Genomic DNA, 26146 nt, shown 5'->3' with positions numbered 1-26146 from the left:
ATATATGACTACCTGTGAGCATACAAAAATGTATTATTTCAAGGTTAACAGTTCGGAAGTCATTTTTAACTTTACTAAAAAGGTTCTATTTCCTTGCAAATTGTTATGATTGAGTGTATTTTTTTAGGTTCAAGTTGATAATAATCATCTAGCAACAAGAAAAAGTTTTAATTTCGTCCACCCCAATTTGTAATTTAATGAAAACTTGATTTTTTTGTACAAAATTGTTAATTTAGTCACTTTTTTTGTTTGTTTTGCAGATGCTAGCTGCTGAGGGAACGCTCTTCAAGAAACGCAGTGATTTCCTGAGTAATGACGAGTACGCCATCTACGTCCGCGATAACATCCAGATAGGCATGACGGTACGCTGCTGCCGAACCTATGAGGAGGTGCAGGAGGGCGACGTTGGCAAGGTTGTCAAGGTAACAAGCACAGATCTATCACTATAATATCCGTTAATTTTTGGTCACAGAATTCTGATGTCTATTTATGAAGACTTAGTGAGGACGAATCCTGGAAGCATACAACTGTGCTTTTAAATAAGGATTGTGTTTAAGTTTCTCGCTTCCAAAAGAAATATTTCTTGTTATTTCCTGTTCAAAGTTTTTGGTGAAAATCATTATCTTTGATTTTTACTAGAATTGCCAAAGATTTTGAAGATAACTTTTGGAAATGTGAAATGAACTGTCTTTTATTGCCAACCCTGACTAACCTGCAAGTATCAGAAACCTTGATTTTTTGGAGCCACAATATGACTCACTAGAGCGAAAGAAATTCCTGCAGTGGTTAAACGAAGTTGGGTTATTGTAAATTGGTGTTGAAAATTACATAATTTTCTAACTTAGAGACATTGATTTGTCCATCAGACTTATATTTCATGTCCAAATCAGATATTGTAGCAGCAGATGTAATAAACAACAGCAAACTGAAACCCGAGCTAAAATTACTTATTCCTTTACGACCATTCGTTTTTTTGTCTTTGATGCTATAACCAGTTGGATCGTGATGGCCTCCACGACCTCAACGTCCAAGGCGAGTGGCAGATCAAGACGGGGACCTACTGGGTGCGGTACATCCACGTGGAGCTGCTGGGGTTCACGCCCCAGTGTGCCCCAGGGTCAAACATCAAGGTTGGCGACAGGGTGAGGGTGACACGCAACGTCACTTCACCCAAGTACAAATGGGGGTCAGTGTCCCACCAGAGTGTGGGAACAGTTACTGGTGAGTAAGACGGGTCAGTGAAATAGGAATAGGGTTCAATATTAAAAGTTCAACAGTATTGACCGTAGACATTTATTGTACGGGAGATCAACTTTAATCTTTCCCGAAATTAGGAGAAAAATAAATGTAATCAAAACAAATTTTCAGTGTATTTTTTTAATTTTAATTTTTGACATTGTGCTCTTCAATAGCTAATAGTTCATTTTCTGGTCTAGAAACACACGTCGAATTTCCAGGAGGATTTTGTCGAAGATTGTTGGCTTGGGTAGAATTTTACCATAAGTGCATGTTAGTGCATTATTTTGTTGCTTCAGTGGAGAATTTTTTTAAAATTTATCCAAGTTTGAAAATTTTTAACCATGAATGTTAAATTTTTTCCATTTCAAATGTTAGGCTTCAGTGCCAATGGCAAAGACGTGACAGTCAACTTCCCCCAGCAGCCCCACTGGACTGGACTGGTATCCGAGATGGAACTGGTGCCCAGCACACACACTGGTGTCACGTGAGTATTACACCTGTTTCAGAGTCACGTCAAACCAAATCGTACAATGAGTGACTCATGTTGAACAAAAGGCATGTCAGTTACACACAGGCGAACTTTAGCTATAAATTGGCCAATATCAGTAATTTTGGGTCATTTTATATGACAACAACAGTTGATCTTTCGATTTTGTCGCTCCTTCTTACATCAAAGTTTTCATGTAAATAATGAAATAATTTGGTTTGGCATGACTCAAAGGCCAATCTGATATGCATGTTACATTGCCTAAAAACAAAAACTAAAAAAACACTTGTATTTTGCGTGTGAAAACATGATGCCTTATTTACCAGTATTTAAAAAACCTTGCATAACCTCAATATATGAAATTCTTGTTTTTGTGGCATGTGTAGATGCGACGGTTGCCGGGCAACTTACATCACCGGTCCCCGCTTCAAGTGTAAGACCTGTGACGACTTTGACTTCTGTGAGAACTGCTTCCGGACTCGACGCAACCACCGCCACCCATTTGTGCGCATTTCTGAACCAGGTCAGTTGAAAAATAGATATCATCCGAACTTTTTCTCGACTAAACTGAAAGTGTTTTGTCCACTTGCTTCCTTGAATTGGATCTTATTTCTCTAATTATATTTTTCTCTAATTTTATTTTTCTCTAATTTTATTTTTTACGGGTTGTGTCCACTCAGTTTTTTTCGGCCCCTTGAGATCTTGAATGTAATGGAAAGGCCATTTACAATTGTGTGCCCTTTTGTCAGTCCCATAGTTTACGCTTTGTTCACAGTTGATGGTTACATTTTGTTTTTGAGTTGTGGTCCCTAGCTTAGGACATAGCTCAGTGGGTAGAACACCGGAGCGGCAGTCTGAAGGTCCCGGGTTCAAATCCCAGTCTTGTCAAATTTTTTTCTGTCACTCATTCATTAAGTACTAATTTCTTGTTACTAGGGAGTTCACCCATCAATGTCGGCCGGCCAGGCCGTGGAAGGCGTAGGGTGGGCCCCGTGGCGGGGTCCCTGATCGAAGACTGGTCTCGCTGCGTGAAGAACAGCGAGGTCTCCTCCAAGGAAGGCCATATCGCCAGGCTGGTGGACGGCAACCCCAACACCTTCTGGCAATCCTCTGGCTCACAGGGAAAGGTAACCACATCTTTGAAGGTAGAGTAGATCATTAGGAGCTATCCAAAAAGTAACTGAAATTATTGTTGAAATACTTACTTGGTTTAAAGATAGTAATGGCAATAAACTCCCTGTGAAATTATTCTTTCTGGCATGCTGTGATTTTGAAGAAAACAATAACAGAAGGCAATTTCCAAAGATGCGTGAAGTGACACATTTTTGAAAATTTCTGTCAGTAGTTGGTTTGTAATTCGGCGGATCTGTGAATACTGCGTAAGCTTTGACACGACGCACACATGAGTGCTGTTGGTATTACTAGTGTATGTCTGGCAGACAATAATATAAAATTGTAAAGGAATAATTCAATAACTAAACATGGGCTTTTGTCAGAAAATAGCAATTTAGAAAAGAAATCTATTTCTTGTGATGAAGCTTGGAAAAAGCATGAAGAACCATCTTTTACGGTCAGGACTTTTTTGGATAGACTGTTTGTTCACTGGCTTACTGTATCACCATCTGAACAATTTTGCAACTGCGAGAAGTTTTGTATGGATGAATATTATTGTCCGTCCTGTCACCACAGCACTACATCCGTCTGACAATGCAACCCAACATCCTCGTCCACCGTCTACGCATGACAGTTGACCCCAATGACAGCAGCTACCAACCCTCCATGGTCATCATCTCAGGGGGAGACAGCATCCCTAATCTCAAGGAGCTCAAGACCCTCCGCATCGGTCCCACCGAGTCACTCATCACGCTGCTGCAAGACATCAAAGAGGTAGACTGAGAGATTTTTTTCATAAATCTGAAAGAGCAAGGGGATTTTGCTTCACGAAACTGTCTTTCTCTGATATCGTACATGAATTATTTCATGCAAATTCTTTATGAGTTTGTAGAGTGTAGTCTGATGTCTTGTGGACATTTTGGCACCACTTTCATTAAACTTTGATGCAGCTTTTTTGTAAAATGTCAGTTTCTTTTTACTAGGGTTACCAATTTATTCCTTTTCTTTCTTTGACTTGTTTTGGAAATACTAGTGACGTTTGCGTAATGCAACGTGGAATAATCTTTTTTGAGAAGAAGTTGGTTCTGAAAAAACCCCAGCTGGTTGTGAAACTCAACGTTCCGATCACTATGCCCTGGCTCCTCAGGATAGGGATCGTCTTCAGAACAACACTTCTTCTTAAAAGAGATTCTTCCACATAGTGTTACCGCAAACCTCACTAGCATACACTACCGCCATGCAAAGTTTCAAATCGTAGTTTGTATTGGAAAATGTATTCATTCATGGATGGAAGCCTTGAATTTCATTTATCATGACGGCAAAATGCTTTGTTTAATTGAGCTTGAACTTTGATCATGTACTAAGCATGAATATCACTATAAGCCTCCCAAATTTTGTAAAATTGCATTACTCGCATTTCTGAGCTCTGAGGAGGAAAGCAATGTAATTACTGATTGATAATAACTCGAGTATCATCAGCATAATGAAGTGCAAGTCCAACAGTATTGGCTGCCAGATTCATTATTTATTAATTGATTTAACGTTTATTGATTACCTGATTGATTATCACCCCAGTACCATCGCGTGATTGACATCAGCATCAAGCAGTGCAAGTCCAGCGGCATCGACTGCAAGGTCCATGGCCTGTCCATCGTGGGACGTCTCTGCCCAGACGAGGACGATGTTGCTGCCACGTTCTCCTTCTTAGCCTCCGAGAATGAAGACGAAGATGAGCGGAGTAACGCCAGGGTTCTGGCCCGTCGCCGGTCGGCTGAGGGTATTGGCGGGAGAGACATACAGACGAAGGTCTTCGTCTGGGGACTGAATGATAAGGATCAACTGGGAGGGCCAAAGGGATCAAAGGTAAATTCCTGAGGTTGCTCAATGTAACAAGTTTGTATTCTCAAGTTGTATTAATTTTATTTTTACAAAGAAGTATGTACATCGTGCCTTATTTGCAAGACTAACACATTAACACAGTTACAGGGCAATTTCATCTTCAAAGGTTACAAAAAGAATGCACAATCCTCATTGCAGTAATGTGTTATGTCTTAAGCATGCTTTGACATGTTGAAACTGTCCTCTCCACTTGAAGACTTGCATTTTTCTTGCAGATCAAGACACCCGTCCTGAACGAGTTCCTATCCAATCTGAAGGTAGTGCAAGTGGCCGGGGGATCCAAAAGTCTTTTTGTTGGTAAGATGTCAGTCCAAATATCAAGAGTTTCTTGTGATTTTCATTTCTGTAAGTGTCACTTATTAAATTTTTGTTTGAGCTGAATTTGTTTGTTGTGAATATTTGATAAAAATGTAAATATGACTTTAATACCTACAAAGTACTATATAGCTCAGTTGGTAGAGCACTGATATATTTTTCCTGAGGTCAGAGGTTCAAATCTAACTTCTGTTAATATCCTTGTTCAACTAAATACCAGTTCAAGGTGGAACAAAACAAAAATATGATCAAAACTGAATTTGTTCTGCCAACAGTGACTGCAGAAGGTAGAGTGTTTGCTTGCGGTGAAGGCACCAACGGACGACTAGGTCTGGGTTCCTCCGCTAATGTCTCGTCTCCCAAGCAACTCATGGCCTTACAGCAGTATACCGTCAAGAAAGTCGCCGTCCATTCAGGTAAGGACACTGACAACATTCAAGAGTCACATCGAGCCAAATTATTTGGAATATTCAAAGTGTGCGAATACCTTGAAAGTTGAGCGGTTATGTTGAGCGGAGAACTGATGCAGTTATCTATTCCAATCCGTTTTCTTTATTGGACTTAAGATTAAGCTTTTGTTTTTTTCAGGTGGGCGTCACGCCATGGCTCTGACCATGGATGGCAAAGTCTTCTCATGGGGTGAGGGAGAGGACGGAAAGCTGGGCCACTTCAGCAGAATGTAAGAATGATATTTATTTTATTCAAATGTTTCTACTTTGACGCAAGAAAAAAAAAGAACGATACTTATATAAGAAAAACCTTTACCTGTCAATTAATAATGTAAAGAAGTCTTATTCCATCTTTTGATTAATTTTCTTGAAATATTATCAGTTTGAAGTTTTGTGTGGTTACAATAGTTTGGCTCAATCTTTTAATTGTTCTTCCTTATGATATTAGTAAAATAGCTCCATTCTAAAAGTCATATGAACTTTGAACACCTAAAAAAAAGTAAGCAGTAAAAATTCAAAGAATGCACTATGCTCGAACACAAGGGGTATTTATTTTGTCTTCATATTTGAAACGTTTTTTTTGCACTTTTTTAAAGTCAAACTTTCAGAGTATGTTTTTTAATAGCTTGTGTGGTTACTAGATTTTGTAGACTAAAACATGTTTGACTTCAGTTTGTGGGTACATAAGAGCGGAATGTTTCTGACAAGAACTAGAGGTATTCAGTGATGTTTTACGTGCTCTGACCTTTTTCAGGAGAATGGAGATTCACTTTTTGGAGAATAAGTATTGATAACGACTTTTTACTATCTACAGGAATTGTGACAAACCCAGGGCCATCGAAGCACTCAAGACCAAGCGTGTGAGGGACATCGCCTGTGGCAGCTCCCACAGTGCAGCAGTCACATCTAGCGGGGAGCTGTTTACCTGGGGTCTGGGGGAGTACGGACGACTGGGACACGGGGACAACACTACACAGCTCAGACCTAAACTGGTGGGTTTAATGGCTGTTTTGGCTTGTCAGGTTTTTTTTTTATAGTGGGCGACTGTGGCTTTGTGGTCTGTTGTTTTTGACTGAAGGTCTTGTGGACAGTGATTATAGATTGTGGGTTCAATCCTAACCCTATGATTGTAATGTGTGTGTCCTTGGGCAAGACACTTTATCACAATTCTTTCCAGCCATGAGTGAATGATACTGGTGAACGGTGCCTGTCAGGATCAAGATGGTTGTTGTATTGGAGTTGACTATTTCTTTGATAAAATGCTTAACGCCTTGAGTGCCAATTTTAGTATTATGTTCTTTTCATAAATACGCCATATCATTACACTCTTACCTGAATAAGAATGTGACCACATGTTCCTGTAGAGTAGCTTAATAGGCTGGATGGTTTTGGGCAATGAAATGACCGATGATCAAGTCGGGCATCTCATTATACGATATATCCGATTTAGACTTCGCTCAATTTAGTCCACGAACATCTGAATATACTGCATCATTTGTAACATCACATTGTCTTTTTCTTCTCGTTTCATAGGTGAAAGCTCTAGCAGGTCAGCGTGTCATGCAAGTTGCCTGCGGCAGTCGTGATGCCCAGACCCTGGCCCTGACAGACGAGGGTCTGGTCTACTCCTGGGGGGACGGGGACTTTGGCAAGCTGGGCCGTGGGGGTAGCGAGGGGTGTAGCGTGCCTCACAACGTGGAGAGATTGAACAGTCATGGGATATTGCAGATTGAGTGCGGGGCACAGTTCTCACTGGCGCTGTCCAAAACCGGCACAGTCTGGACCTGGTAAGGATTGTCCTTTTTTGGGGTGTTGTCTGAAAGAGAAAAATCCTGAATTTTGACTCGGAATATGAGAGCCTTTATTTAAATGGATCAGAACCATGAAGTCCTCAAAAGAAAAGCTTTCACGACAATTTCTCAGTGAACCATATGAGTACCTGATTAGGCTTAGAAATGATATTTAATCGAGTATATTATTCTCAAGTTTATCTTTAAAATTGTTTGTTTCTAGCATAAAAAGATGACTATAGAATGTTTGCAGTTTATTTAGTTTATTTAACATCAAATACAATTAAAAACTTACGGTTACTCATTAAAAAAAACACCACTAAGTCAACTTCATAATGAATAACCAATAGTCCATCATTTCAACCCAGGGGGAAAGGTGATTATTTCCGTCTGGGCCACGGTGCCGACTCCCACGTCCGTAAGCCCCAGAATGTAGAAGGTCTGAAGGGCAAGAAGATCATCCACGTCGCGGCTGGTGCCCTTCACTGCCTGGCGGTTACCGACACAGGACAGGTGTTTGCCTGGGGCGACAACGACCACGGACAACAGGGAAATGGTAAGTGTTATCCCGTTAGTACCTGTACCGCCCCAAGCCGCCCTGCTTATTATTCCCTGTTCTGCCTGAAACTGCCCGAGCACTATATTGCTCTATGGATTCTTTAGAGAATAAGCACAATGTAATACAATGTAATACAATGTAATACAAGTAGTACAGTTTTTATTTTTGTTTTTTCGTTATATGTTGATGAAACGTGTTGTTACTAACATGGAACTCAGTTTATGCAGCAATATGTAATGGCTGATCTGGATTTGCTGAAAAGCCCAGCCCACCTTTGGTTGGAGTGCATTTCTCACAGTGTTTGTGACTTGGTTTGGCAAAGCTATTGTGGTCACCTGACCAGAAGTCATGATCTAATTGGCCAGTGCGCACTGTTTGACTGACAGGCAGGGATGGTCCAAAAAGTGGGGGAGGGCGCTAGGAATACCCCTTCCCCACTACTTATAAGTTTTCAACTGGCCACAAAAATTTGACAACTGCCAAGGTTTTTTAAAATTTGTTAAAAAAAAACAAAGCCCTTGTTTAATTCTTCTGAAAGCTTTTTACATTTGTTACAACTTATTGTCATTTTCAATTTTCCCTTTTCACTTGCTTATGTAGAACTGCAGTTTGTCTAGAATGCATGAAAATCAGGCTTCAAGGTCTTATACAGAAGTGATCTCGACACTTGTTTTTCAAGAATTGTTTTGTATTTTTGTCATTTTAGGGACCGTGACCGTGGACAAGAAACCGACTCTAGTAGCCGGCCTGGAGGGAGTGCGTATCACCAACGTGGCCTGTGGGTCCTCTCATAGCATCGCCTGGTCAACCACTGATGCAGCGGTCCCCTGTATGCATGAACCAGTGCTGTTCACTACACCTAGGGATCCACTTGGTGCCACTGAACTCGGTAAGCAACTATCTGTAGATCTTCTTAAATGCTGTTATCTGTGACAACTTTCATATCACTGTTGATTGTAAGCAAAGAATGTTGGTTAACTGTAGCTGAAATTATAGTATTTTTCATTAGAATCGGTCCATGTGCTCATTTGTCAGGCTACATGGCAGGAAATATTGCCCAGCCAAAAACATATGTGTTTAGCAACAAACTTATATGCACTCAAATATGCTGAGAACAGAAGGTTTTGCTTAGCAGCTATAGGTTACCAGCCAAAATATCATGTCATGTATGTTGAAAATGACTGGTTCCCACTTGCGTTTTGCTAACCAACAAAATTTACTTAACGATGTTTTCAGCATATCATATTTGGACCTGATCAGCCAAATTCCATAGGATAAATGTTACACTGAATTACGGCTAGGGCTTGTAATTGTACATGTGCCAATGGAAGAGGCTTAAGCCACTTCACATAGATATGTGTATAACTGCAAGCCGTAGCCAAGCTCTGATGATCCATAGCCGCTCAAGATAGATCGGACTTGTGGCTTTTGAACTGTGCTAGGTGTAATGGGTGAGCCTGGCCAGGAGCCTAATGACAAGGGCAGTGGCTGTCTGATGAGTCATAGCCGTTCAAGATAGATCTGACTTGTGGCTTTTGAATTGTGCTAGGTGTAATGGGTGAGCCAGGCCAGGAGCCTAATGACAAGGGCAGCGGCTGTCTGATGAGCCATAGCTTCTAGAGATAGATCTAACTTGGGGCTTTTTAAAAATTGTCCTAGGTGTAATGGGTGAGCCTGGCCAGGAGCCTAATGACAAGGCCAGCGGCTGTCAGGGAAGCAAGCAGCGGCCATCTTTAGCCAAGGTCATGTTGTCACTGGATACCAACGCGATGCGTCAGATGGCACTGGGACAGATACTGACTGCACTGCAGATCATCTACGCAAGGTGGGACTTTTTTCGTGATAAAAATAAGTGTCGGTTTCAAATCCTTGTCAAATCATTACCTGGAAATTTTTTGGAGGCTGAAATTGAAGTTGTTTTAAGATTTGAAAGAGATAGTCATATGTGCAAGATGTGTCTTAGAAAAGGCGAAGTTGAAATTGTAGTTGACTAGGAACCCTTTACCAAAAGGGTTTGAAAGAAACTGCTATTCACACTGTAAACTGTATCAAAGTGACAAAAATTTCAACCCTGAATTGTATAAAAGTTCATGTGAAAAGGATTTGAAAAAATGATTCTTTCTGGGACTTTGTTTTGGCGGAGACTGTATTGACAACCTGAGGCACGTGGTGTACAAGGAGTATTCGAACCTTGTTCATCAAAAGTGGAGAGTAAAACATCCTCGTCTGAAAGCCCTGCCTGATTCCTGTTGAATGTCATTCCGCATTTTCTCTCGCTTCTAAATCTATGATTCCTTTGTCATCTTCTACTCATGGACCCCACTTAAAAAAAAATTGAAGGACTTTTACGGGCTATCCTGGCTGAACACCAAATAATAACGAATTAATGTAATTAGATACTAAATAAACAAAGATAGAAAGAAATGAGTTTTTGTGTTTACGTTTTGACAGGGATGCAGTGGTGGGTTCCTTGATGTCCAGCACTCGTATGGCCCTGGCTGAATCCAACCAAACCTCGGCTGCAGTCACTCCTAACGAGAGCCCCATGTCTACCGCTACTAACCCCATAGACCTGAGCGAAATCTCACTCAGTGCTGACGGCACTGAGGCAAGTCGAATCAATCTATTTTCAGACCCAAATTCAATATAGACCATTAAGAACTTTAATTAACTCTTCGGACTATGGCTACTCCAAGCATTATATAGCTTTTTTTTTTACTTCAATAATATTAATAGAGAAATCCTTGCATAATAACTTTCTAAACTGCTGAAAGGACTGATACAAATTTAAGGTTGTTTAGGCCACATTGAAACAGTAGCTTTACTTCCTGAAAGTTTTAGCACAAAATAATTTTAATTTGTTATTGAATTTTGCACTTTTGGATTGTTTTTTTTTTCGCTTATGAAATGATCATTCTGTATCTGACAGTAAACTTGAGCCCTCTTGTAATTTTTTGACTTAACTAAAACTACAGTTTGTAAATTGTAATATTAACTACCCAGTTGCTTAAATTAAATCTTAAAGTCCTTTGCAAAAATTCCTTTGCAATTGTCATTGAATGCAGATTGTTTCTTCATTTGATTCTGTGCAGCCTGCTATTGATGGAGATGGTGACGCACCAAGCACATCAGCACATACCTTCCCATCCACTGGGGCTACTGTGGTCCCAGAAACGATCACCAGCGCTGATCAGGTAAGATACTTTTCTTGTTGGAAGAACTTAAGTTCCTGTCGGAAGAACTTAGATTATAATGGAAGAATGTTAATCCTAACTTCCTTGACATCTTTCAGAAACATTCCTGAATCCTTAAAAACAACCCACAGTCAGATTCTTTAGTAGTGGCTGGGCTCTACCTTCCTCAATCCTACAAAATCCTTGTGCATATTGAGGGCTCTGGGAGGGTTAAAGTTAATATACTTATTGTGATGAATTTTAACCCACAATCAGTTACCGTAGTGGCCAATTAATGAAAAGTGCCATTTCTATGTCAAATTATAACCTCCTATTTTGACACTTTCTGACGTCATCTTTTTCCTCATTACCAAGGTGACAAGCCCAGATGACAAGGGTCCCGTCAGTCCCATCCCCTCCCTGGATGACTTTACCAGCACCCTGCAGCACGACGACGCCCGCGTGCTGGTCGATCTCCTCAAACTGGCTGTGGCTAACAGAGCAGGGCATCATGGGAAGCAGGCCATCTCGGACACGCTGACGGCGATGGCCAAATACTACCCAGAGGTAAGGGAAAGAGGTCCCAAAACAACTTCTTCTAAATTAGCACATGGGGTCTGCAGGACCTGATTTCATTGAACTGGACGTACTGCTTAACAAATTTATGTGTTACTCAAAATCAACGTAGAACCAGTCAAAAGCAATGTACATTGTGTAATTTTTCGTTGGTAGCCAGTTTTTGCTAAGCACAAAGTTTCAGTTCAAATTTCTATCCTAAGCAGCTGCATGATAACAATGCGTGTTTTTTCCAGATTAGAACAAAAAACTTTATCTTAGCAATGCACAGCATTGTGGAACAGATTGTGTTACACAATAGCCTGTTCCTAGCGCAATATGTCCCAGGATGCAATGCAGCATATCCCGTCGGTGCACATTTCTGATCTATATGTAAAAATGTCCGTGGTTGGGTTTTAATTGATTCCACTGTCATTTTTGGCAAATCTGTGCAGGTTGCGGACATGCTGTTAGAACTCTGCGTGACAGAGTTGGAAGACGTTGCCTTGGATACGGAGTGCGGTAGGTCGGCCATGCAGCCGGTGATACAAGAGAGCCCTCATCCCTACGCCGATGACACCGTCACCAACGGGCACGTCAAGATAGCAGGTGAGTAGAATCAAAACGGGAAGTGATTTGCATGGTTGATGTTCCAACAGACTTGTGTCTTGACCATACTGCACCCATTGCCACGCAACCAAATTACCCTGCAGTTGTTTTGAAAATTTCCAGAGTCTAGTCAATGAAAAAGTACTTCATAAAGTTTTTTTTTTTTCGACCTGAGTGGCTCCTTATGCTCTTTGGTTGGGTGCGACTCAGAAATGCCAGTTTGAAACGGTAGCCAATTTTAGATTTACTGAATAAAGAAGGTTTTTCCTTGAACAAAAATAGTTTATCTACCAAAATGTCTTAAGATATGTATGATGTGCACCATTTATTTGTGGTCTTGAACAGTTTTTATTTAGTAGCAAACTAGCGTTATAATATTTAATTATCAGGAGCGGAAGCACTGAGAGTAGAGTTTGATCGCCAGTGCTCAACGGAGCGACGTCATGATCCACTGACTATCATGGACGGAGCAGGAAGGACAGTCTCTGTCCGATCAGGTCAGTAGTTGGGTTCTTTCCACCAAAACAAAAAGTTTTACTCGTAACTTAGGCTGTTAGTTTTGAAATTTATTTGCGGTAATAAAAGAAACATTACTCATAAGTGCTTGTGAGTTGTTTGTTGGTCGAAACTTTTCATTAGAAGATGAGTAAGTTATTATCAGATTTGAAAGTACAAGGAAGAACAGTTTATTTGGGGTACCAAGAACAGTTTATTTGGGGGACCAAGAACAGTTTATTTGGGGGACCAAACACAGTAGGGACTGGTTTTGACCAGCTGTTTAGGTTGAGGGCGGGAGAAAAGATTGGGAGGTTTCTTGAGGAAGTTTGAGTGTGATTCGACTAGTGTTCTTTGCCACTTTGCCAGTAACACATAGACAAAAGTTTGGTGACAAGTCTGTCACTAATGGGACAGATTTGAGATAAATGCTGACCTTCAATTGAAATTGTATCTGTCTTTGCAGGGAGGGAGTGGTCTGACTGGTCAGCCGAGCTGCGCATCACCGGCGAGGAGCTCAAGTGGAAGTTCACCAGCGATGGTTCAGTCAACGGCTGGGGCTGGCGCTTCACCGTCTTCCCCATCATGCCTGCCGCAGCCCCTAAGGACCTGCTGTCTGACCGCGCCGTGCTGTCCCGTCCCTCCATTGACTTGGTGACCTGTCTGCTGGATTTCAGGCTGGAATCCTCCACGGATCGTAAGATCATGCCACGGCTTGCTGCCGCGTTGGCGGCATGCGCTCAACTTGGATCTCTAGGTAAGAGATTGGTTATCATACTGACATTTGCTTGAATCTGTCAGAGTGGTAATCTAGAAGTCTTAAGTTATCACAAGTCTTCGCAAGTCACATCACAAGCCCAGTCACAAGCTATTGAAATGACCTGTAGCAAAGGTATTAATCATTGTCCATTTCCTATTACATTGTGTCCTGACTTGAAATGGACTTGTGATGGACTTAAGATTTGACTTATGACACATTTGTGAATTCACTGGATTACAACTCTGGTATCTGTGAGGTTTTGTTTAAAGCCATAGATAATATTGCTACAATTGGTGCGTTACAATTTGAAATGGTTTAATATTTTCTCCAGCTGCTTTCCAGCGCATGTGGGCCCTGCAGAGACTGCGGAAGCTGATCGCGACCGAGTTCCATGGTAATCTCAACGTGGAAGCCATCCTGGGCTTGGAAGTCTCTGATGAGTCTGCCACTGCCTACAATGTAAGTTTCTTATTGCCACAGTAACCAGCCCAATCTTAATCTAATCCTGATCTGAATTCGATCCTAATTTGACCCAAACTTGACCCTAGTCCAATGCAATGTACTAATAGTCTTACATGTAGGTTATCCAAAGCCTTAAAAGTCACAGGCAATGAGGCTATTGTAGTCACTCTTAATGGCACAGTAATCAACTAACCTCTCTGACCCTCATCTGATCCTGTTTATCTTACTTGACCCCATTCCAACCTCTGTTCCAACTCCATATTTGACCCATTGTTAACCCCAACTTGGACTAAATTTTGACTCGGTCACAGCCACACCAGGGATGTCTAGCCGTATCCAATCCTTTGCATTTCAGGCCATAAGCGGCACAGCCTCAGTTGTCCAAATCAATGACCTCTCTCAAGCCCTCCATTTAATCTCATTTGACCCACTTATCACCCAAACCTGACTCGATTTTTAACCCAGTTATAACCAAGTCAGTCTTACTTCATCAAATCGCCTCTCACATTCCAGGCCTTCAATGGCACAGCCCTGGCAGCCCTAGTCAAGGGTCTCCCAGAAGCCCTTTAAAGTTTGTTCTTATTGACCCACTTCTCACCCAACCTGACTCGATTTTTAACCCAGTTTTAACCAAGTCAGTCTTACTTCATCAAATCTTCCTTCACACCCCAGGCCTTCAATGGCACAGCCCTGGCTGCCCTAGTCAAGGGTCTCCCAGAAGCCCTCCAGCGCCAGTACGAATATGAGGACCCCATCGTGCGAGGAGGCAAGCACCTCCTCCACAGCCCTTTCTTCAAGGTCCTGGTAGCCCTGGCTTGTGATCTTCACTTGGATGCTCTTGGCTGCTGCGTTGAGTCGCATCGCTGGGCTTGGTTCCGACGCTACTGTACTGCTGCACGGGTCTCCAAATCACTGGAGAGCCGTATTCATCTACCTGAAATGTTCTGCGAGGAGGCAAGTGAATATTTCTTTCACAGAATTGATTACAATTTTTATAATTGTTAATTTCATATGAAATAGGAAACAGAGTATACAAAGAGTAAAGTCTTTTTTGGGGGGGGGGGGGGTTTAAGACATATTTTGCATTGGGTGAGTAACTCAGGCGATGAAGAAGATTCAAGAAACCAATAATTCATTATGAATAATTTATTCATGATGAATAATTGATTCATGACAAATAATTCATCAGGTGATGAAGAAGATCCGAGAAATCAGCGCAGAGAGTGACGGTGCTACACATCGTGAACATGAGAACCACGCTGAGTTCAAACGGGAGCATGATGAACAGATCTTGATGTGGATGAACAGGTTTGTGATAATGTCAACTAAGATATGTTCTCAGATATTCCCAAGATATCTGAGATATCCACTAAGCTAATAAGCTAGCCACAAAGCTATCCTCTTAGATACAAACACAATATCCTCTTTGAGTTCCGCTAAAATATCCACTAAGGTGTCCACTACATTATCCACTAAAATATCCTCTAAAATAACCAGGAAAATTAGATATCATCTATTCTCTAAAATATGCACTAAGATATTCACTAAGATGTCCACTAAAGTGTCCACCTAGATACCCACTATTCTCTAAAAAATCCACTAAGATATATCCACTAAATTATCCACTAAAGTTGCCCCTAAAAAAAACACTTGAATATCAACTATTCTCTGAAAGATCCACTGAGATATCCACTGCAATATCCACTTAGATGACCATTAATCTCCAAAATATCCACTAACATTTCCACTTATATATCCAGTACGACATGGATTACCCTCTAAATCTGCTCATCCTTGTTCTTTTTGTTCAGGCGGCCTGATGACTGGACCCTCTCCTGGGGAGGTAGCGGCACCATCTACGGCTGGGGTCACAACCACAGGGGTCAGCTAGGGGGCATTGAGGGGGCAAAGGTCAAAGTGCCTACGTCCATTGAGTCGCTGACCGCTTTGAGACCAATACAGATAGTGGGTGGGGAGCAGACGCTGTTTGCTGTGACTGTGGACGGCAAGGTATGGTTCTAAAATTCCCTCTTAATACTTAAAACTTGAAAAGCTCCAAAAGTGCTTTCATCAAGACCTAGTAGGAAAGAGTGAGGGTGGAGTGATGGCAGCCAGATGGAAAACAATCCATTTGCACGTATGTTTTCATTTGCTTTTGTAAGCTACCATCCAGTAATCGCGACTCATTAGTTATTAAAGTTGAAGAAAATACAACTGGGGACTAAATGACAGGAAGTCAGAATATTATGCCTATATGGCTCTCTCACAGACCCACGTGACCCGGCCTGCATCTGGCTACGGGAAAGTCAGCATCACCATTGTAGTAGGCAAAGATCGCATAGCGCCACACACAGTATTAGGCAAGGAACTAGGCTAGCCTTCAAATTTGTGGTGGATGGCAAAAACTGAGAAAAGCGCGAAGCCAACACCCAGTGCTGGGTCGGCACGATTTTGACAACCGTACACAATACAGGTAGTGACCATTATGCCATTTGATAAAGAATTTTGCGGTTATTTTACGTGAAAATAAGCCCTACAGTCTACTTTCCAGTGCACAACACGGTTGCCAACCAAATTCTTGCCTATTGCAATGGTGGGCCGATCATGGGTAAACTGGATGTTATACAAACGAACCCTATTTATACATTCCCATTTTTGAACATTTGTCTGTGCAGCCCGGTAGCCATTTCACAATGGCCGTTAAGCTTGGAATAATGTTGGAACTTTGGTTCAAGCTTCGTTAACAAAGACAAGCAGAACATATTGAGCAGAACTGCCAATCTATTAACACAAGCCAAATATATTGGATTTAAAAGATACCACATTTACCTTCCTTTATCATTCTTTTTAACCATTCAGGTTTATGGCACTGGTTATGGTGCGGGCGGTCGTCTAGGCATCGGTGGTACCGACTCAGTCTCAACCCCAACTTTGCTTGAATCGATCCAGCACGTCCACATCAAACGGGTCGCCGTCAACTCAGGTGGCAAGCACACCCTGGCGCTGTCCATTGAAGGAGAAGTGTATTCATGGGGTGAAGGAGAAGACGGGAAACTAGGCCATGGCAACAGAACGTGAGCAGTTTTTCCTGATCGTTGCATTTAATGACCTGAAGGTTTTACAAATGATTCCTCAAAATTGTACTTAAGTTCAGTACTTGGTACAAGAAACAGAAATATCAGTGACGTATTTCTCAGTGCTCAAAAAGATTTCATCAAAGTATATCATGAAGCATTACTCACAAATGCTCAGTACACGAACACACGATTTCATTGAACAATAGGCATTTTTCTATAAAACCTCTTTTTCTTCTTGTAAAATTTGAAGGACTTGAGGAATTATAAATAAATCTAATCGAACATTTTAAAACTTAATCTGTGGTATTGTTTCAGGCAATGTGATCGGCCAAGAGTCATTGAAAGCCTCCGTGGGAAGGAGGTTGTAAACATCGCCTGTGGCGGTGCCCACAGCGCATGCATGACATCGAGCGGGGAGCTGTTCACCTGGGGTAAAGGTCGCTACGGACGGCTGGGTCACGGAGACAGTGAAGACCAGCTAAGACCTAAAATGGTACAGACATGTTTCAATTTAGCCCATTATGAACATTATCCATTTTACTCCTGGGGTGGGAGAAGCAATTAATGATAAAGTGTCTTGCCTAAGAACACGACGGATCATCTGGCCCATGAAACATTCCTTAATCATCAGAGCTTTCTGGGGAGTACCCAGTTCAAGTAGACAAGCAAGTATCCATGTTACTCCTGGGGTGGGAGAAGCAAATAATGATAAAGTGTCTTGCCCAAAGACACTAGGATCGCAATACACTGAACTTGAACCTACTTTCTTCAGAATAGGCCATTCTGGATTTTCCATTAGCCCTGCTTACCTTTGGTGTGTGTACATTTCTCACAGTGATCATGACCATGTTTTACCCAGCTATCATGGTCACCTGACCAGAATTCTGTGATCTGATTGGGCAGTGTGTGATTGACAGGCAAAACAAATCTTGAATATTATGCACTAGACTGCCAGGCCCCAAAATTCCAGTAAACACAGAGAATCTGTAATTGTGCCTCATCTTCCCCCAGGTTGATGCCCTGAAGGGATTCCGTGTGGTTGATGTCGCCTGCGGTAGCGGCGACGCCCAGACCCTCTGCATCACCGACGACGATAACGTCTGGTCCTGGGGAGACGGAGACTACGGCAAGCTGGGCCGGGGTGGTAGCGACGGCTGCAAAGTGCCCCAGAAGATTGACATACTGAGCGGGGCCGGGGTCTGCAAAGTGGAATGTGGGTCGCAGTTTTCTATCGCGCAGACCAAGTCTGGTATTGTCTACACATGGTAGGTACTTTGACTTTAGGAAACTACTTGAGAAAATATCGTTGATTATGAGTGCGAGCATTTTAGTACCAATTAAAAAGTAATTCTGTGACTGCAGAAGGAATCTAATTTAAAGATCCTATTTTACTCTTAAAGGGGAAAGGGTGATTACCATCGCCTGGGCCACGGCACCGACGATCACGTGCGGCGCCCCCGCAAGGTGGCAGCCCTCGGTGGCAAGAAGGTCATCTGTGTGGCAACGGGGTCACTGCACTGTGTGGCCTGCACGGACCAAGGTCAGTATTGGAGATATAAAAAGAAAACACTCAACAGTTATTCATCTTATTTGAATTGAGCAAAGAAAATTTGACTGAAGGAGGAACTTAACGCGAGACATTTGATGTGTTGTTCCAGTGTGTAACCAACTTGATACGGCATGTTTTTCAGTTTTCCACAGTAAACATATATTTGTTTAAAAAAATAATTTGCAAATTTTCTTGATGTTTTTTTTTTTCAATGTGATTTAGGTGAGGTACATACATGGGGTGATAATGACGAAGGACAACTAGGAGATGGAACAACTAACGCCATTCAAAGGCCTAGAATGGTTACAGCATTACAAGGTAAAACAACTACGCTCTTTTGTTAGATGATGCAGGGCTCTGTCATATTGACCTGTGACAACTTGTGATTGAGTTCTGATTGTCTTGGGATGGACTAGTGATTGTCTCGTGATTGTCTCACGATGGACTTGTGATTGACTTGTCATCGACTTGTGATTAACTTTTATTGTCTTGTGATTAACTTTTGATTGTCTTGTGATTGTCTGATGATGGACTTGTGATTGCCGTGTGATGGACTTGTGATTGACTTGTGAAAGATTTGTGTTTGTCTTGTGATTGCCTTGTGATTGACTTGTGAAAGATTGGTGTTTGACTTTTGATTGTCTTTTGATGGACTTGGGATTGACTTGCAAATGGACTTGTGATGTTGTGACGGACTAGTGCCGGACTCGTGATTGACTTGTGTTGTTGCCTGCCAACCCTCCCTTTGTCTTACTACAAACTTTACGACTTGTCTTATATCCCCTCACAGACAAGAAGATCACCAACGTCGCCTGCGGCTCAGCCCACACCATCGCCTGGTCCACCAGCAAGCCCGTCAACGCCGGTAAGCTCCCCAAGACAATCCCCATGGAGTACAACCTCCTCCGAGACATCGCCATCCCGGTAGTCCGCAATCGACTGGTACTCTTACATCACTTCTCGGAGCTGTTCTGTCCGTCCATACCCATGTTTGATCTGCACGCTGAGGAGGACAGTAAGTCAGGGACTGGAACCCTGGTCGGGATTGATGCGCTGAGAGGGCTGCTGGTGTCCTCTGGAAAGGTATGGTCTGAGTTTAGCAAAAGCTCAAATTTTTAGAAAAACAAATCCAAACATTGATGAGTTATGTATATGTGCTGAACTGGCAAGCGTAATGCAAAGCTGTCGGATTGTATTATTGGAAAAAGTAATTTTTTGTTTTGATCTTGTTGTTATTGTACGAAATTTCACTCTATGCTTCATGAAGTGAAAAACTCGTGTGCGAACATCTTCAAGCGTTCGTGAATAAGAGTCCAGAAGAATTTTTGAAGTCTAAAATAAAAGAAAAAAATTTGTTGAAACCTGTAATGTTAACATATTTTACTAAATGTTAGTGCCCATAAAACCTGTTCAGAAGGTTATAAATTTCTGCAACCATTTCAAGGCTACCCAGAACACGGGGAGTCATTGCCAATATTTTTCAAAGACTTACAAAATGGAATTTTCTACATTACTTAATGAAAATTTAAGTTTTTAAGAAGATTCAAAAATTCTAACTTTCCAGCTTTCCTCAAAGCCGGGATTTTTCCAATCAAATTGTTTTCCAAAAAAATGTGAAAAATTGTAAGTGGAATATTTCTCTTAGTTTCCTCCTAATTTGTTCCTCTGAACAGGAAGCAGCCTTCCGCAAGGTAGTCCAAGCCACCATGGTACGAGACCGTCAGCACGGTCCAGTCATTGAGCTGAATCGTATCCAGGTCAAACGATCCCGCAGCAAGGCGGGACTGGCCGGACCTGACGGCACCAAGTCTGTCTTTGGCCAGGCGTGCTCCAAGCTCAGCCAGTTTGGCTCGGATAGCTTACTGCTCCCGCATCGTGTCTGGAAAGTCAAATTCATCGGTCAGTTTGAATTTTTGGAATTCTTTGAAAAAATCCCTAACTTTCAAGCGCTTGTGTTGTCATTTTGTCAACAGAAGATTACCAACTTGTTTTGTCATGTTGGCTGAATTTTGTAGAGCTGGCTTTGTCTCCATAATATTTTTGGCCCCCTGACTTAGAGGATTCTGGCTTAATCCAATTTAGGATTAATCCATTTGTTTTGGCATCGGGCATCGGGCATCTAACTGATTTTAAAGCTGGATATTGAGCACAAGCTAGAACTAAAACCGAACTTAAAAAACATCCTCATATCTTGGATTCACCCATTTTGTCTTTCAGGGGAGAGTGTTGACGACTGCGGAGGTGGTTACAGCGAGTCCATAGCTGAGATGTGTGATGAGTTACAGAACGGTTCCACCCCGCTCCTAGTGTTGACTCCCAATGGGCGTGATGAGGCCGGGGCTAACCGAGACTGCTTCCTGCTTAATCCAGCAGCCAAGTCACCCACTCACCAGAACATGTTCAGGTTCCTAGGTAAGGTTGTCAACTTGATTGTGGAGTATTCTTAACCCAGATTATTTTATAATTTTTTCTGAGTTTTAGAAAATGGTCAGGTACCGCATTCAGAAATACTTTTTATAATTTGAGTTCAACTGTTTGTAGATTTTGGCTTTTTTCTTTCCCGATTGATTTTTCCTGATTGATGCAAATTTTTCCTTGTGTGTTTCCGTGAAGTATTCCATAATGAAAGTCGGCTTCCAGAAGTTGCCTTCTGTGCCGGAAGTTTGTACTGGAAGTCCATATTTCCTCATGTGCTTTCATTCTGATTGGCATTGCTATCTTGTCGTAACGGAATTCCATACCGGATGTCTCCTTCCAGAAGTTGCCTTCCGTGCCAGAAGTTTGTACTGGAAGTCCATACCAGAAGTCCCCTCAGCCATTTCCCTAGCCGGGCAAATCTTGTTTGACAGCCCATTGATTTCCCATAATTTTCCTTTTGTGTTTCCATTAGGTATTTTGATCGGCATTGCTATCCGTACCGGAAGTCCCCTCAGCCTTTCCCTAGCCGAGCCGGTCTGGAAGCAGCTAGCCGGCATGCCCCTGACTGTCACTGATCTCACAGAAGTGGACAAGGACTATATGCCAGGTAATATAACAAATATTGGCCCAGAACAGGATGGGGTAAATATATGGACATATATTATAAAAGGCGTAATATTTTCTAGTTATGATGTCTTATGAGGCTTGGGACCACCTCACTCTCCTATCTAAAAAAAATCATCTGATTTTTTTTATGGGAATTGAAATCTGAGTCTGTCCCTTGAATGTGCCTAAGATATGTACAGGATAATGCCAATTTACTGTTAAGATTATTTTGTTTATATTAATAACAATCATAACACACCACAAACTGTGGGTTTGTCTTCTTTTATTTTTTTTTTTTACCTTGTTACGAATTTGATTTCTTGGATATGCCAAGATTTACAATTTGTGTTTTCCTCACTGAATTAGGTCTAATTTGTATCCGTGACATGGAGCCTGAAGCCTTCCTATCCATGGACATGTCCTTCAGTACGCCTAGCGCTACCGGCATGGACGTCCCCTTGAGCACCAAGCATGCACATATTACACTGGAGAATAGGAATGAATATGTCAGAGCAGCCCTCAACTACAGGTTAGTTAAAAAATACTGCTGCTTAATTGGAAATCACCCTTTTGAAAAAAAACACTCCTGTCTAGGTTTCATATTTTGTTAATGTTGAGTTTCCCCTTCACCAACCTATGTAATAAGGACTGTAAACTCGGCGCTGTTCCAGAGCCTGCGATAGGATATTCACAAGGTTGCTATGGTTGGACTCATGTAAAACTCCACGACTTGGGTCATTCTTGGCACATCAAACATGAAGTACTTGGTTTGATTTACGTCACAGAATTTTAACATCCTCTCATCGTTTTGTCCTTCAGGTTACATGAGTTTGATGAGCAGGTGCAGTGGGTAAGGGAAGGCATGGCCAGGGTCATTCCTGTACCCCTACTCTCACTCTTCACAGGATCGGAACTCGACACCATGGTAAGAACCTTGAAATGCTAAAGTTGTTGGCAGATCCGTACGTTGTGAAATTCTGTCTCAGAGAGCGGGTGCGGTTTCACACTGTGATTATAATAACGTCTGTTGGATCAAAACCGACGATCCCTTATTTGTTGTCTGTTATACTGAATGAACCGATGGAGACAAGATGATGAAGAAAGATGTAGTTAAAAGGAGGGGGATCAGGTTGGGACTGAAAACCTAATCTAGGATTCGAACCTTGGTCAGCAAAATTTAAGGTACAGAAAGTACCACTGGGAATACCTGACCCTTTGACACCAAGTGTGTCTGGTATCAACCAAACGCTTGTTACACAATATGTTTAACATATTTTGCATGGAATAGTTAAAATAAATTCAATGAGATTTTCTGACTCGTTCCTCATTTTGATGGAATGAGCCGTGTAAAAATTTGATTATTGTAAATTGTAATGAAGAATTCCTCTCACGTGTTTCTTCTGTCAGGTCTGCGGAAGCCCAGACATCCCCCTGCATCTCCTCAAGTCGGTCGCTACCTACAAGGGCATCGATGCTGCAGCTCCCCTCGTCCAGTGGTTCTGGGAAGTCATGGAGGACTTCACGAACACGGAACGCTCCTTGTTCCTCCGCTTTGTCTGGGGTCGGACGCGCCTGCCCCGCACTATCGCCGACTTCAGGGGACGGGATTTTGTTCTGCAGGCATGTATTATTTTCTTTTGTGTGATGATTTTTTCCTCTCCTCTTTTGAGTTTGGTTTAACTTTGGTTAGTTTTTATCAGTTTTATAGAAGCGCCCTCGCTTGGTGGGAAGGACAGCATAGCGCCCTCAACCATTGCTGCACAGACCCAATAGTGCATGCACTCATGGACTCTATGCACAAGCACCCCCTCAATGTTGACAAAGAGAATGATCTGAAGAACTCTTGAGCACCATTGCCACTTTCTGCCTGGTACTTTCACAAAGATGCTATGGATTTGTGCACATAAAATGAAAATATGTTCTGTATGGACACAATTTCGAAAGAACAGTAGACGAGACACACTGCATGCGTGTACTGGTACGGTGCGAAATACGCACTAACAATTTTATTCTGAGAGTGCACAAAGACATAGCGTCTTCACATGAGCATCAGGCACCATTGGCAATGTGTTTGAATGTCCCTCCTAGTGGTCTCCCCCAACTCTCCCTTTCTTACCATTGAGGGGGTACTTGTGCACGGAGCCCATACTCCATGCCATACGCGTGCATATCACTGTGCACATGTAGTTTGTCCTATACACTGGAGCTCTTGTGAGTGTTCACATAGTGCTGTCCACTATTCCATAAACTAAGTCATTTTCTTCTCGTCTCCAGGTCTTGGACAAGTACAGCCCACCTGACTTCTTCCTCCCCGAGTCCTACACCTGTTTCTTCCTCCTGAAGCTGCCCCGTTACTCCTGCCGAGAGATCCTGCGCGAGAAGCTCAAGTATGCCATCTACTTCTGCAAGTCCATCGACACGGACGACTACGCCCGCATCGCGCTGACTGGCGAGGCGGCCGGGGGAAACTCCAGCGATGATGACAGTGACGACTTTGACGCGTTGGACAGTGCTCCCGAATCGGAGGAAATTACCTGTTGATCAGAATCCTTGTAATTTATAAAATTAGAAATTGAGTTTGAAATCAGTTTATCTACAAGAGAAAGTTGGAGTCCCCTAATTATTTTCAGCAGCTGGTGTGCTAACTAAAGATGTCTGTTAAATATTAATAGGTTTATGTTATTGCTTTTGATAATGCAAGATAAATATGCTATTCCCAATGCCCGTATCAAAGTGCAAGTTGCAAAATGTTTGTGGAATTCATGGCCTTTTTTTCATCATATACATGTATGTGTCCTTTCAAAATGAAATATGGCAAGAATTTAATGGAAGAGAAGCTTTGCAAGACATTTAAAGGTCAGAAACATTATTTCAGTTATGAGCCGTCTTGCAAAAATGTTCACAGTTTTAGGGTGAAAGTAATCAGTGCCAAACGAAATATGAAATGATTTCAAGGCACTTAAAATTGATTTGTGGATATCCACTAAAACAAGAAATGTTCATGTTAAAATGCACAGTGAAAGTGCATTATTAAAGTAAGCACTTGTGCAGAATTTGTTTGTCGTTACTAGAATCTGTATGCATTAAAGAAAACGTTTTAATGTCGGTGTATAACCAATAGGTTTACTCAGAGCAATGTGAAAAATAGACTTTATCCACGTAAGCCTTGTTGGTGAATTGCAAAAAGTAGTGGATACACTTGGCGAAAATTGCCAAAGTGTTGGACAAAGTAGAACAAAGCTTTCATATTTTACAACGAAAAAACGCAGTAACTGTAATTTAATCAGTATTTGTAGGTGTTAAGTTGATATTCCGAAACCAAGAGTAACTCAGATGCATGCAATGTTTGTAATTTTTATTGTGTCAATTTGTAAATCAATGCAGCATAAAGTTAAAAAATATGATGCAATTGTGACAAATGTACAGTTCCAATATACAGAAATATATATTGGGTTATTCAATGTTGAACATGTTGCATTGGTTAACTCTATCGCCTTGGATGACAAGGTACGAGAAAAAATGTCCTTTTGTTTTTGTTTTGTTTTCTTGTTAAAACTTCTTGTTCCTTTTGCCATAAATATATGTGAACAAGATTTGTTCATGATAATAAATATACTATCAGAGAAAGCATTACTAGGCCTATAATATAAACTTTTCGTTGGCTTTTTAATTTGTGTTTATATACTTATCGGTGTTGATTTTTATCAAAACCTAGAAGTCATTTAAAATATTTTGTATGCTTAGCAAAAAAAGTTGCAATGTTTGTATGAACTGTTTTGGTGCTTAGTAGTAACCCCTCCTCCAAAAAAGAAGAAAATTCAGGCACAAGAATGATTGAAAGGAATATTCTTAGAATAGATTTGTAAGAAGGCAGAGGAATTCTTTTGCAGCTGAAAGTTAAGTTTTTAGAAGTATTTGGAGAAAAAAAATAGCCATAGAATGTGAAAATGCAAGGAAAATTAAACCAAAAAAAAAATAGTTTTCATTTGATAACAAAATTATTATTATTATTTGGCCAAGTGTTATAGTATGAGTGTTGCTGGTAAAAGTTTGAGGAAGAAAAGAAATTGGAATAGTTTTGTTTATGGGCGAATATTTATTCTTTGAAGAATTGTTTATCGCTATGATTTTTCCCTTGCATTGCTGACAAAACCTGTATGTATTTTCCCAATGTGAAACAATGTAAATGTTTGTCAAAAATGTGAAATAATTGTGAAAAGTAATAAAATATGCAAAAGCATAAAGTATGCGAGGCTGTACAACGTAGAGCAGTATTGAGTTTCATTTTGGATTTGCCTGCCACTTTTCAATAAAAAACGACAGAGGGCGCCCTTTGAAGTAAATGTATTAGCATTGAATGTGAAACTTGAAAGGTGTTCTCAATTTACAAAAGGAAATGAAACATTGTGGGTTTTACATGTAACATAAAAGTGATGAAAAGGGAATAGTCACATTAGAAATTTTTTACAAAATATTTTTTTTCAGAAGTCCCCTGAAAACTTCTAGAAAATCTGCGGTCTTGTGCCCTGTCTCAGTGGGTCTTGAATACTGAATATGGGCGCATGCAGTTGGAACGCACCAGACTTTAAAA

The 26146-nt window shown here is 41.3% G+C and overlaps 1 protein-coding gene across 1 annotated transcript in view; it reads left to right on the top strand.

Annotated features, from left to right (window-relative positions):
- LOC119727661 (E3 ubiquitin-protein ligase HERC2-like) overlaps positions 1-25814 on the top strand; it is a 60915-nt gene extending 35101 nt beyond the window's left edge. The window contains exons 39-76 of the mRNA XM_038199652.1: positions 261-422; positions 996-1221; positions 1615-1723; positions 2113-2249; positions 2663-2853; positions 3416-3613; positions 4415-4702; positions 4954-5035; positions 5329-5469; positions 5642-5732; positions 6317-6494; positions 7036-7289; positions 7661-7848; positions 8558-8740; positions 9511-9676; positions 10303-10459; positions 10944-11045; positions 11400-11591; positions 12035-12188; positions 12578-12685; positions 13150-13440; positions 13775-13902; positions 14578-14859; positions 15095-15213; positions 15717-15915; positions 16765-16979; positions 17298-17475; positions 17994-18247; positions 18383-18522; positions 18754-18849; positions 19322-19614; positions 20205-20430; positions 20749-20943; positions 21422-21556; positions 21922-22084; positions 22375-22480; positions 22963-23175; positions 23830-25814. Of these exons, the coding sequence (XP_038055580.1) occupies positions 261-422; positions 996-1221; positions 1615-1723; positions 2113-2249; positions 2663-2853; positions 3416-3613; positions 4415-4702; positions 4954-5035; positions 5329-5469; positions 5642-5732; positions 6317-6494; positions 7036-7289; positions 7661-7848; positions 8558-8740; positions 9511-9676; positions 10303-10459; positions 10944-11045; positions 11400-11591; positions 12035-12188; positions 12578-12685; positions 13150-13440; positions 13775-13902; positions 14578-14859; positions 15095-15213; positions 15717-15915; positions 16765-16979; positions 17298-17475; positions 17994-18247; positions 18383-18522; positions 18754-18849; positions 19322-19614; positions 20205-20430; positions 20749-20943; positions 21422-21556; positions 21922-22084; positions 22375-22480; positions 22963-23175; positions 23830-24096 (6807 nt within the window). The 3' untranslated portion in view covers positions 24097-25814. The remainder of the gene's footprint in view (positions 1-260; positions 423-995; positions 1222-1614; positions 1724-2112; positions 2250-2662; positions 2854-3415; positions 3614-4414; positions 4703-4953; positions 5036-5328; positions 5470-5641; positions 5733-6316; positions 6495-7035; positions 7290-7660; positions 7849-8557; positions 8741-9510; positions 9677-10302; positions 10460-10943; positions 11046-11399; positions 11592-12034; positions 12189-12577; positions 12686-13149; positions 13441-13774; positions 13903-14577; positions 14860-15094; positions 15214-15716; positions 15916-16764; positions 16980-17297; positions 17476-17993; positions 18248-18382; positions 18523-18753; positions 18850-19321; positions 19615-20204; positions 20431-20748; positions 20944-21421; positions 21557-21921; positions 22085-22374; positions 22481-22962; positions 23176-23829) is intronic.
- Positions 25815-26146: the final 332 nt, after the last annotated feature.

The sequence above is a fragment of the Patiria miniata genome, unplaced genomic scaffold (genome assembly GCF_015706575.1).
Source record: "Patiria miniata isolate m_02_andy unplaced genomic scaffold, ASM1570657v1 HiC_scaffold_20, whole genome shotgun sequence".
In the NCBI taxonomy this organism is placed as follows: domain Eukaryota; kingdom Metazoa; phylum Echinodermata; class Asteroidea; order Valvatida; family Asterinidae; genus Patiria; species Patiria miniata.
The sequence above is the reverse complement of the archived record's forward strand: the minus strand, read 5'-3'. Positions and strand labels throughout refer to the sequence as shown.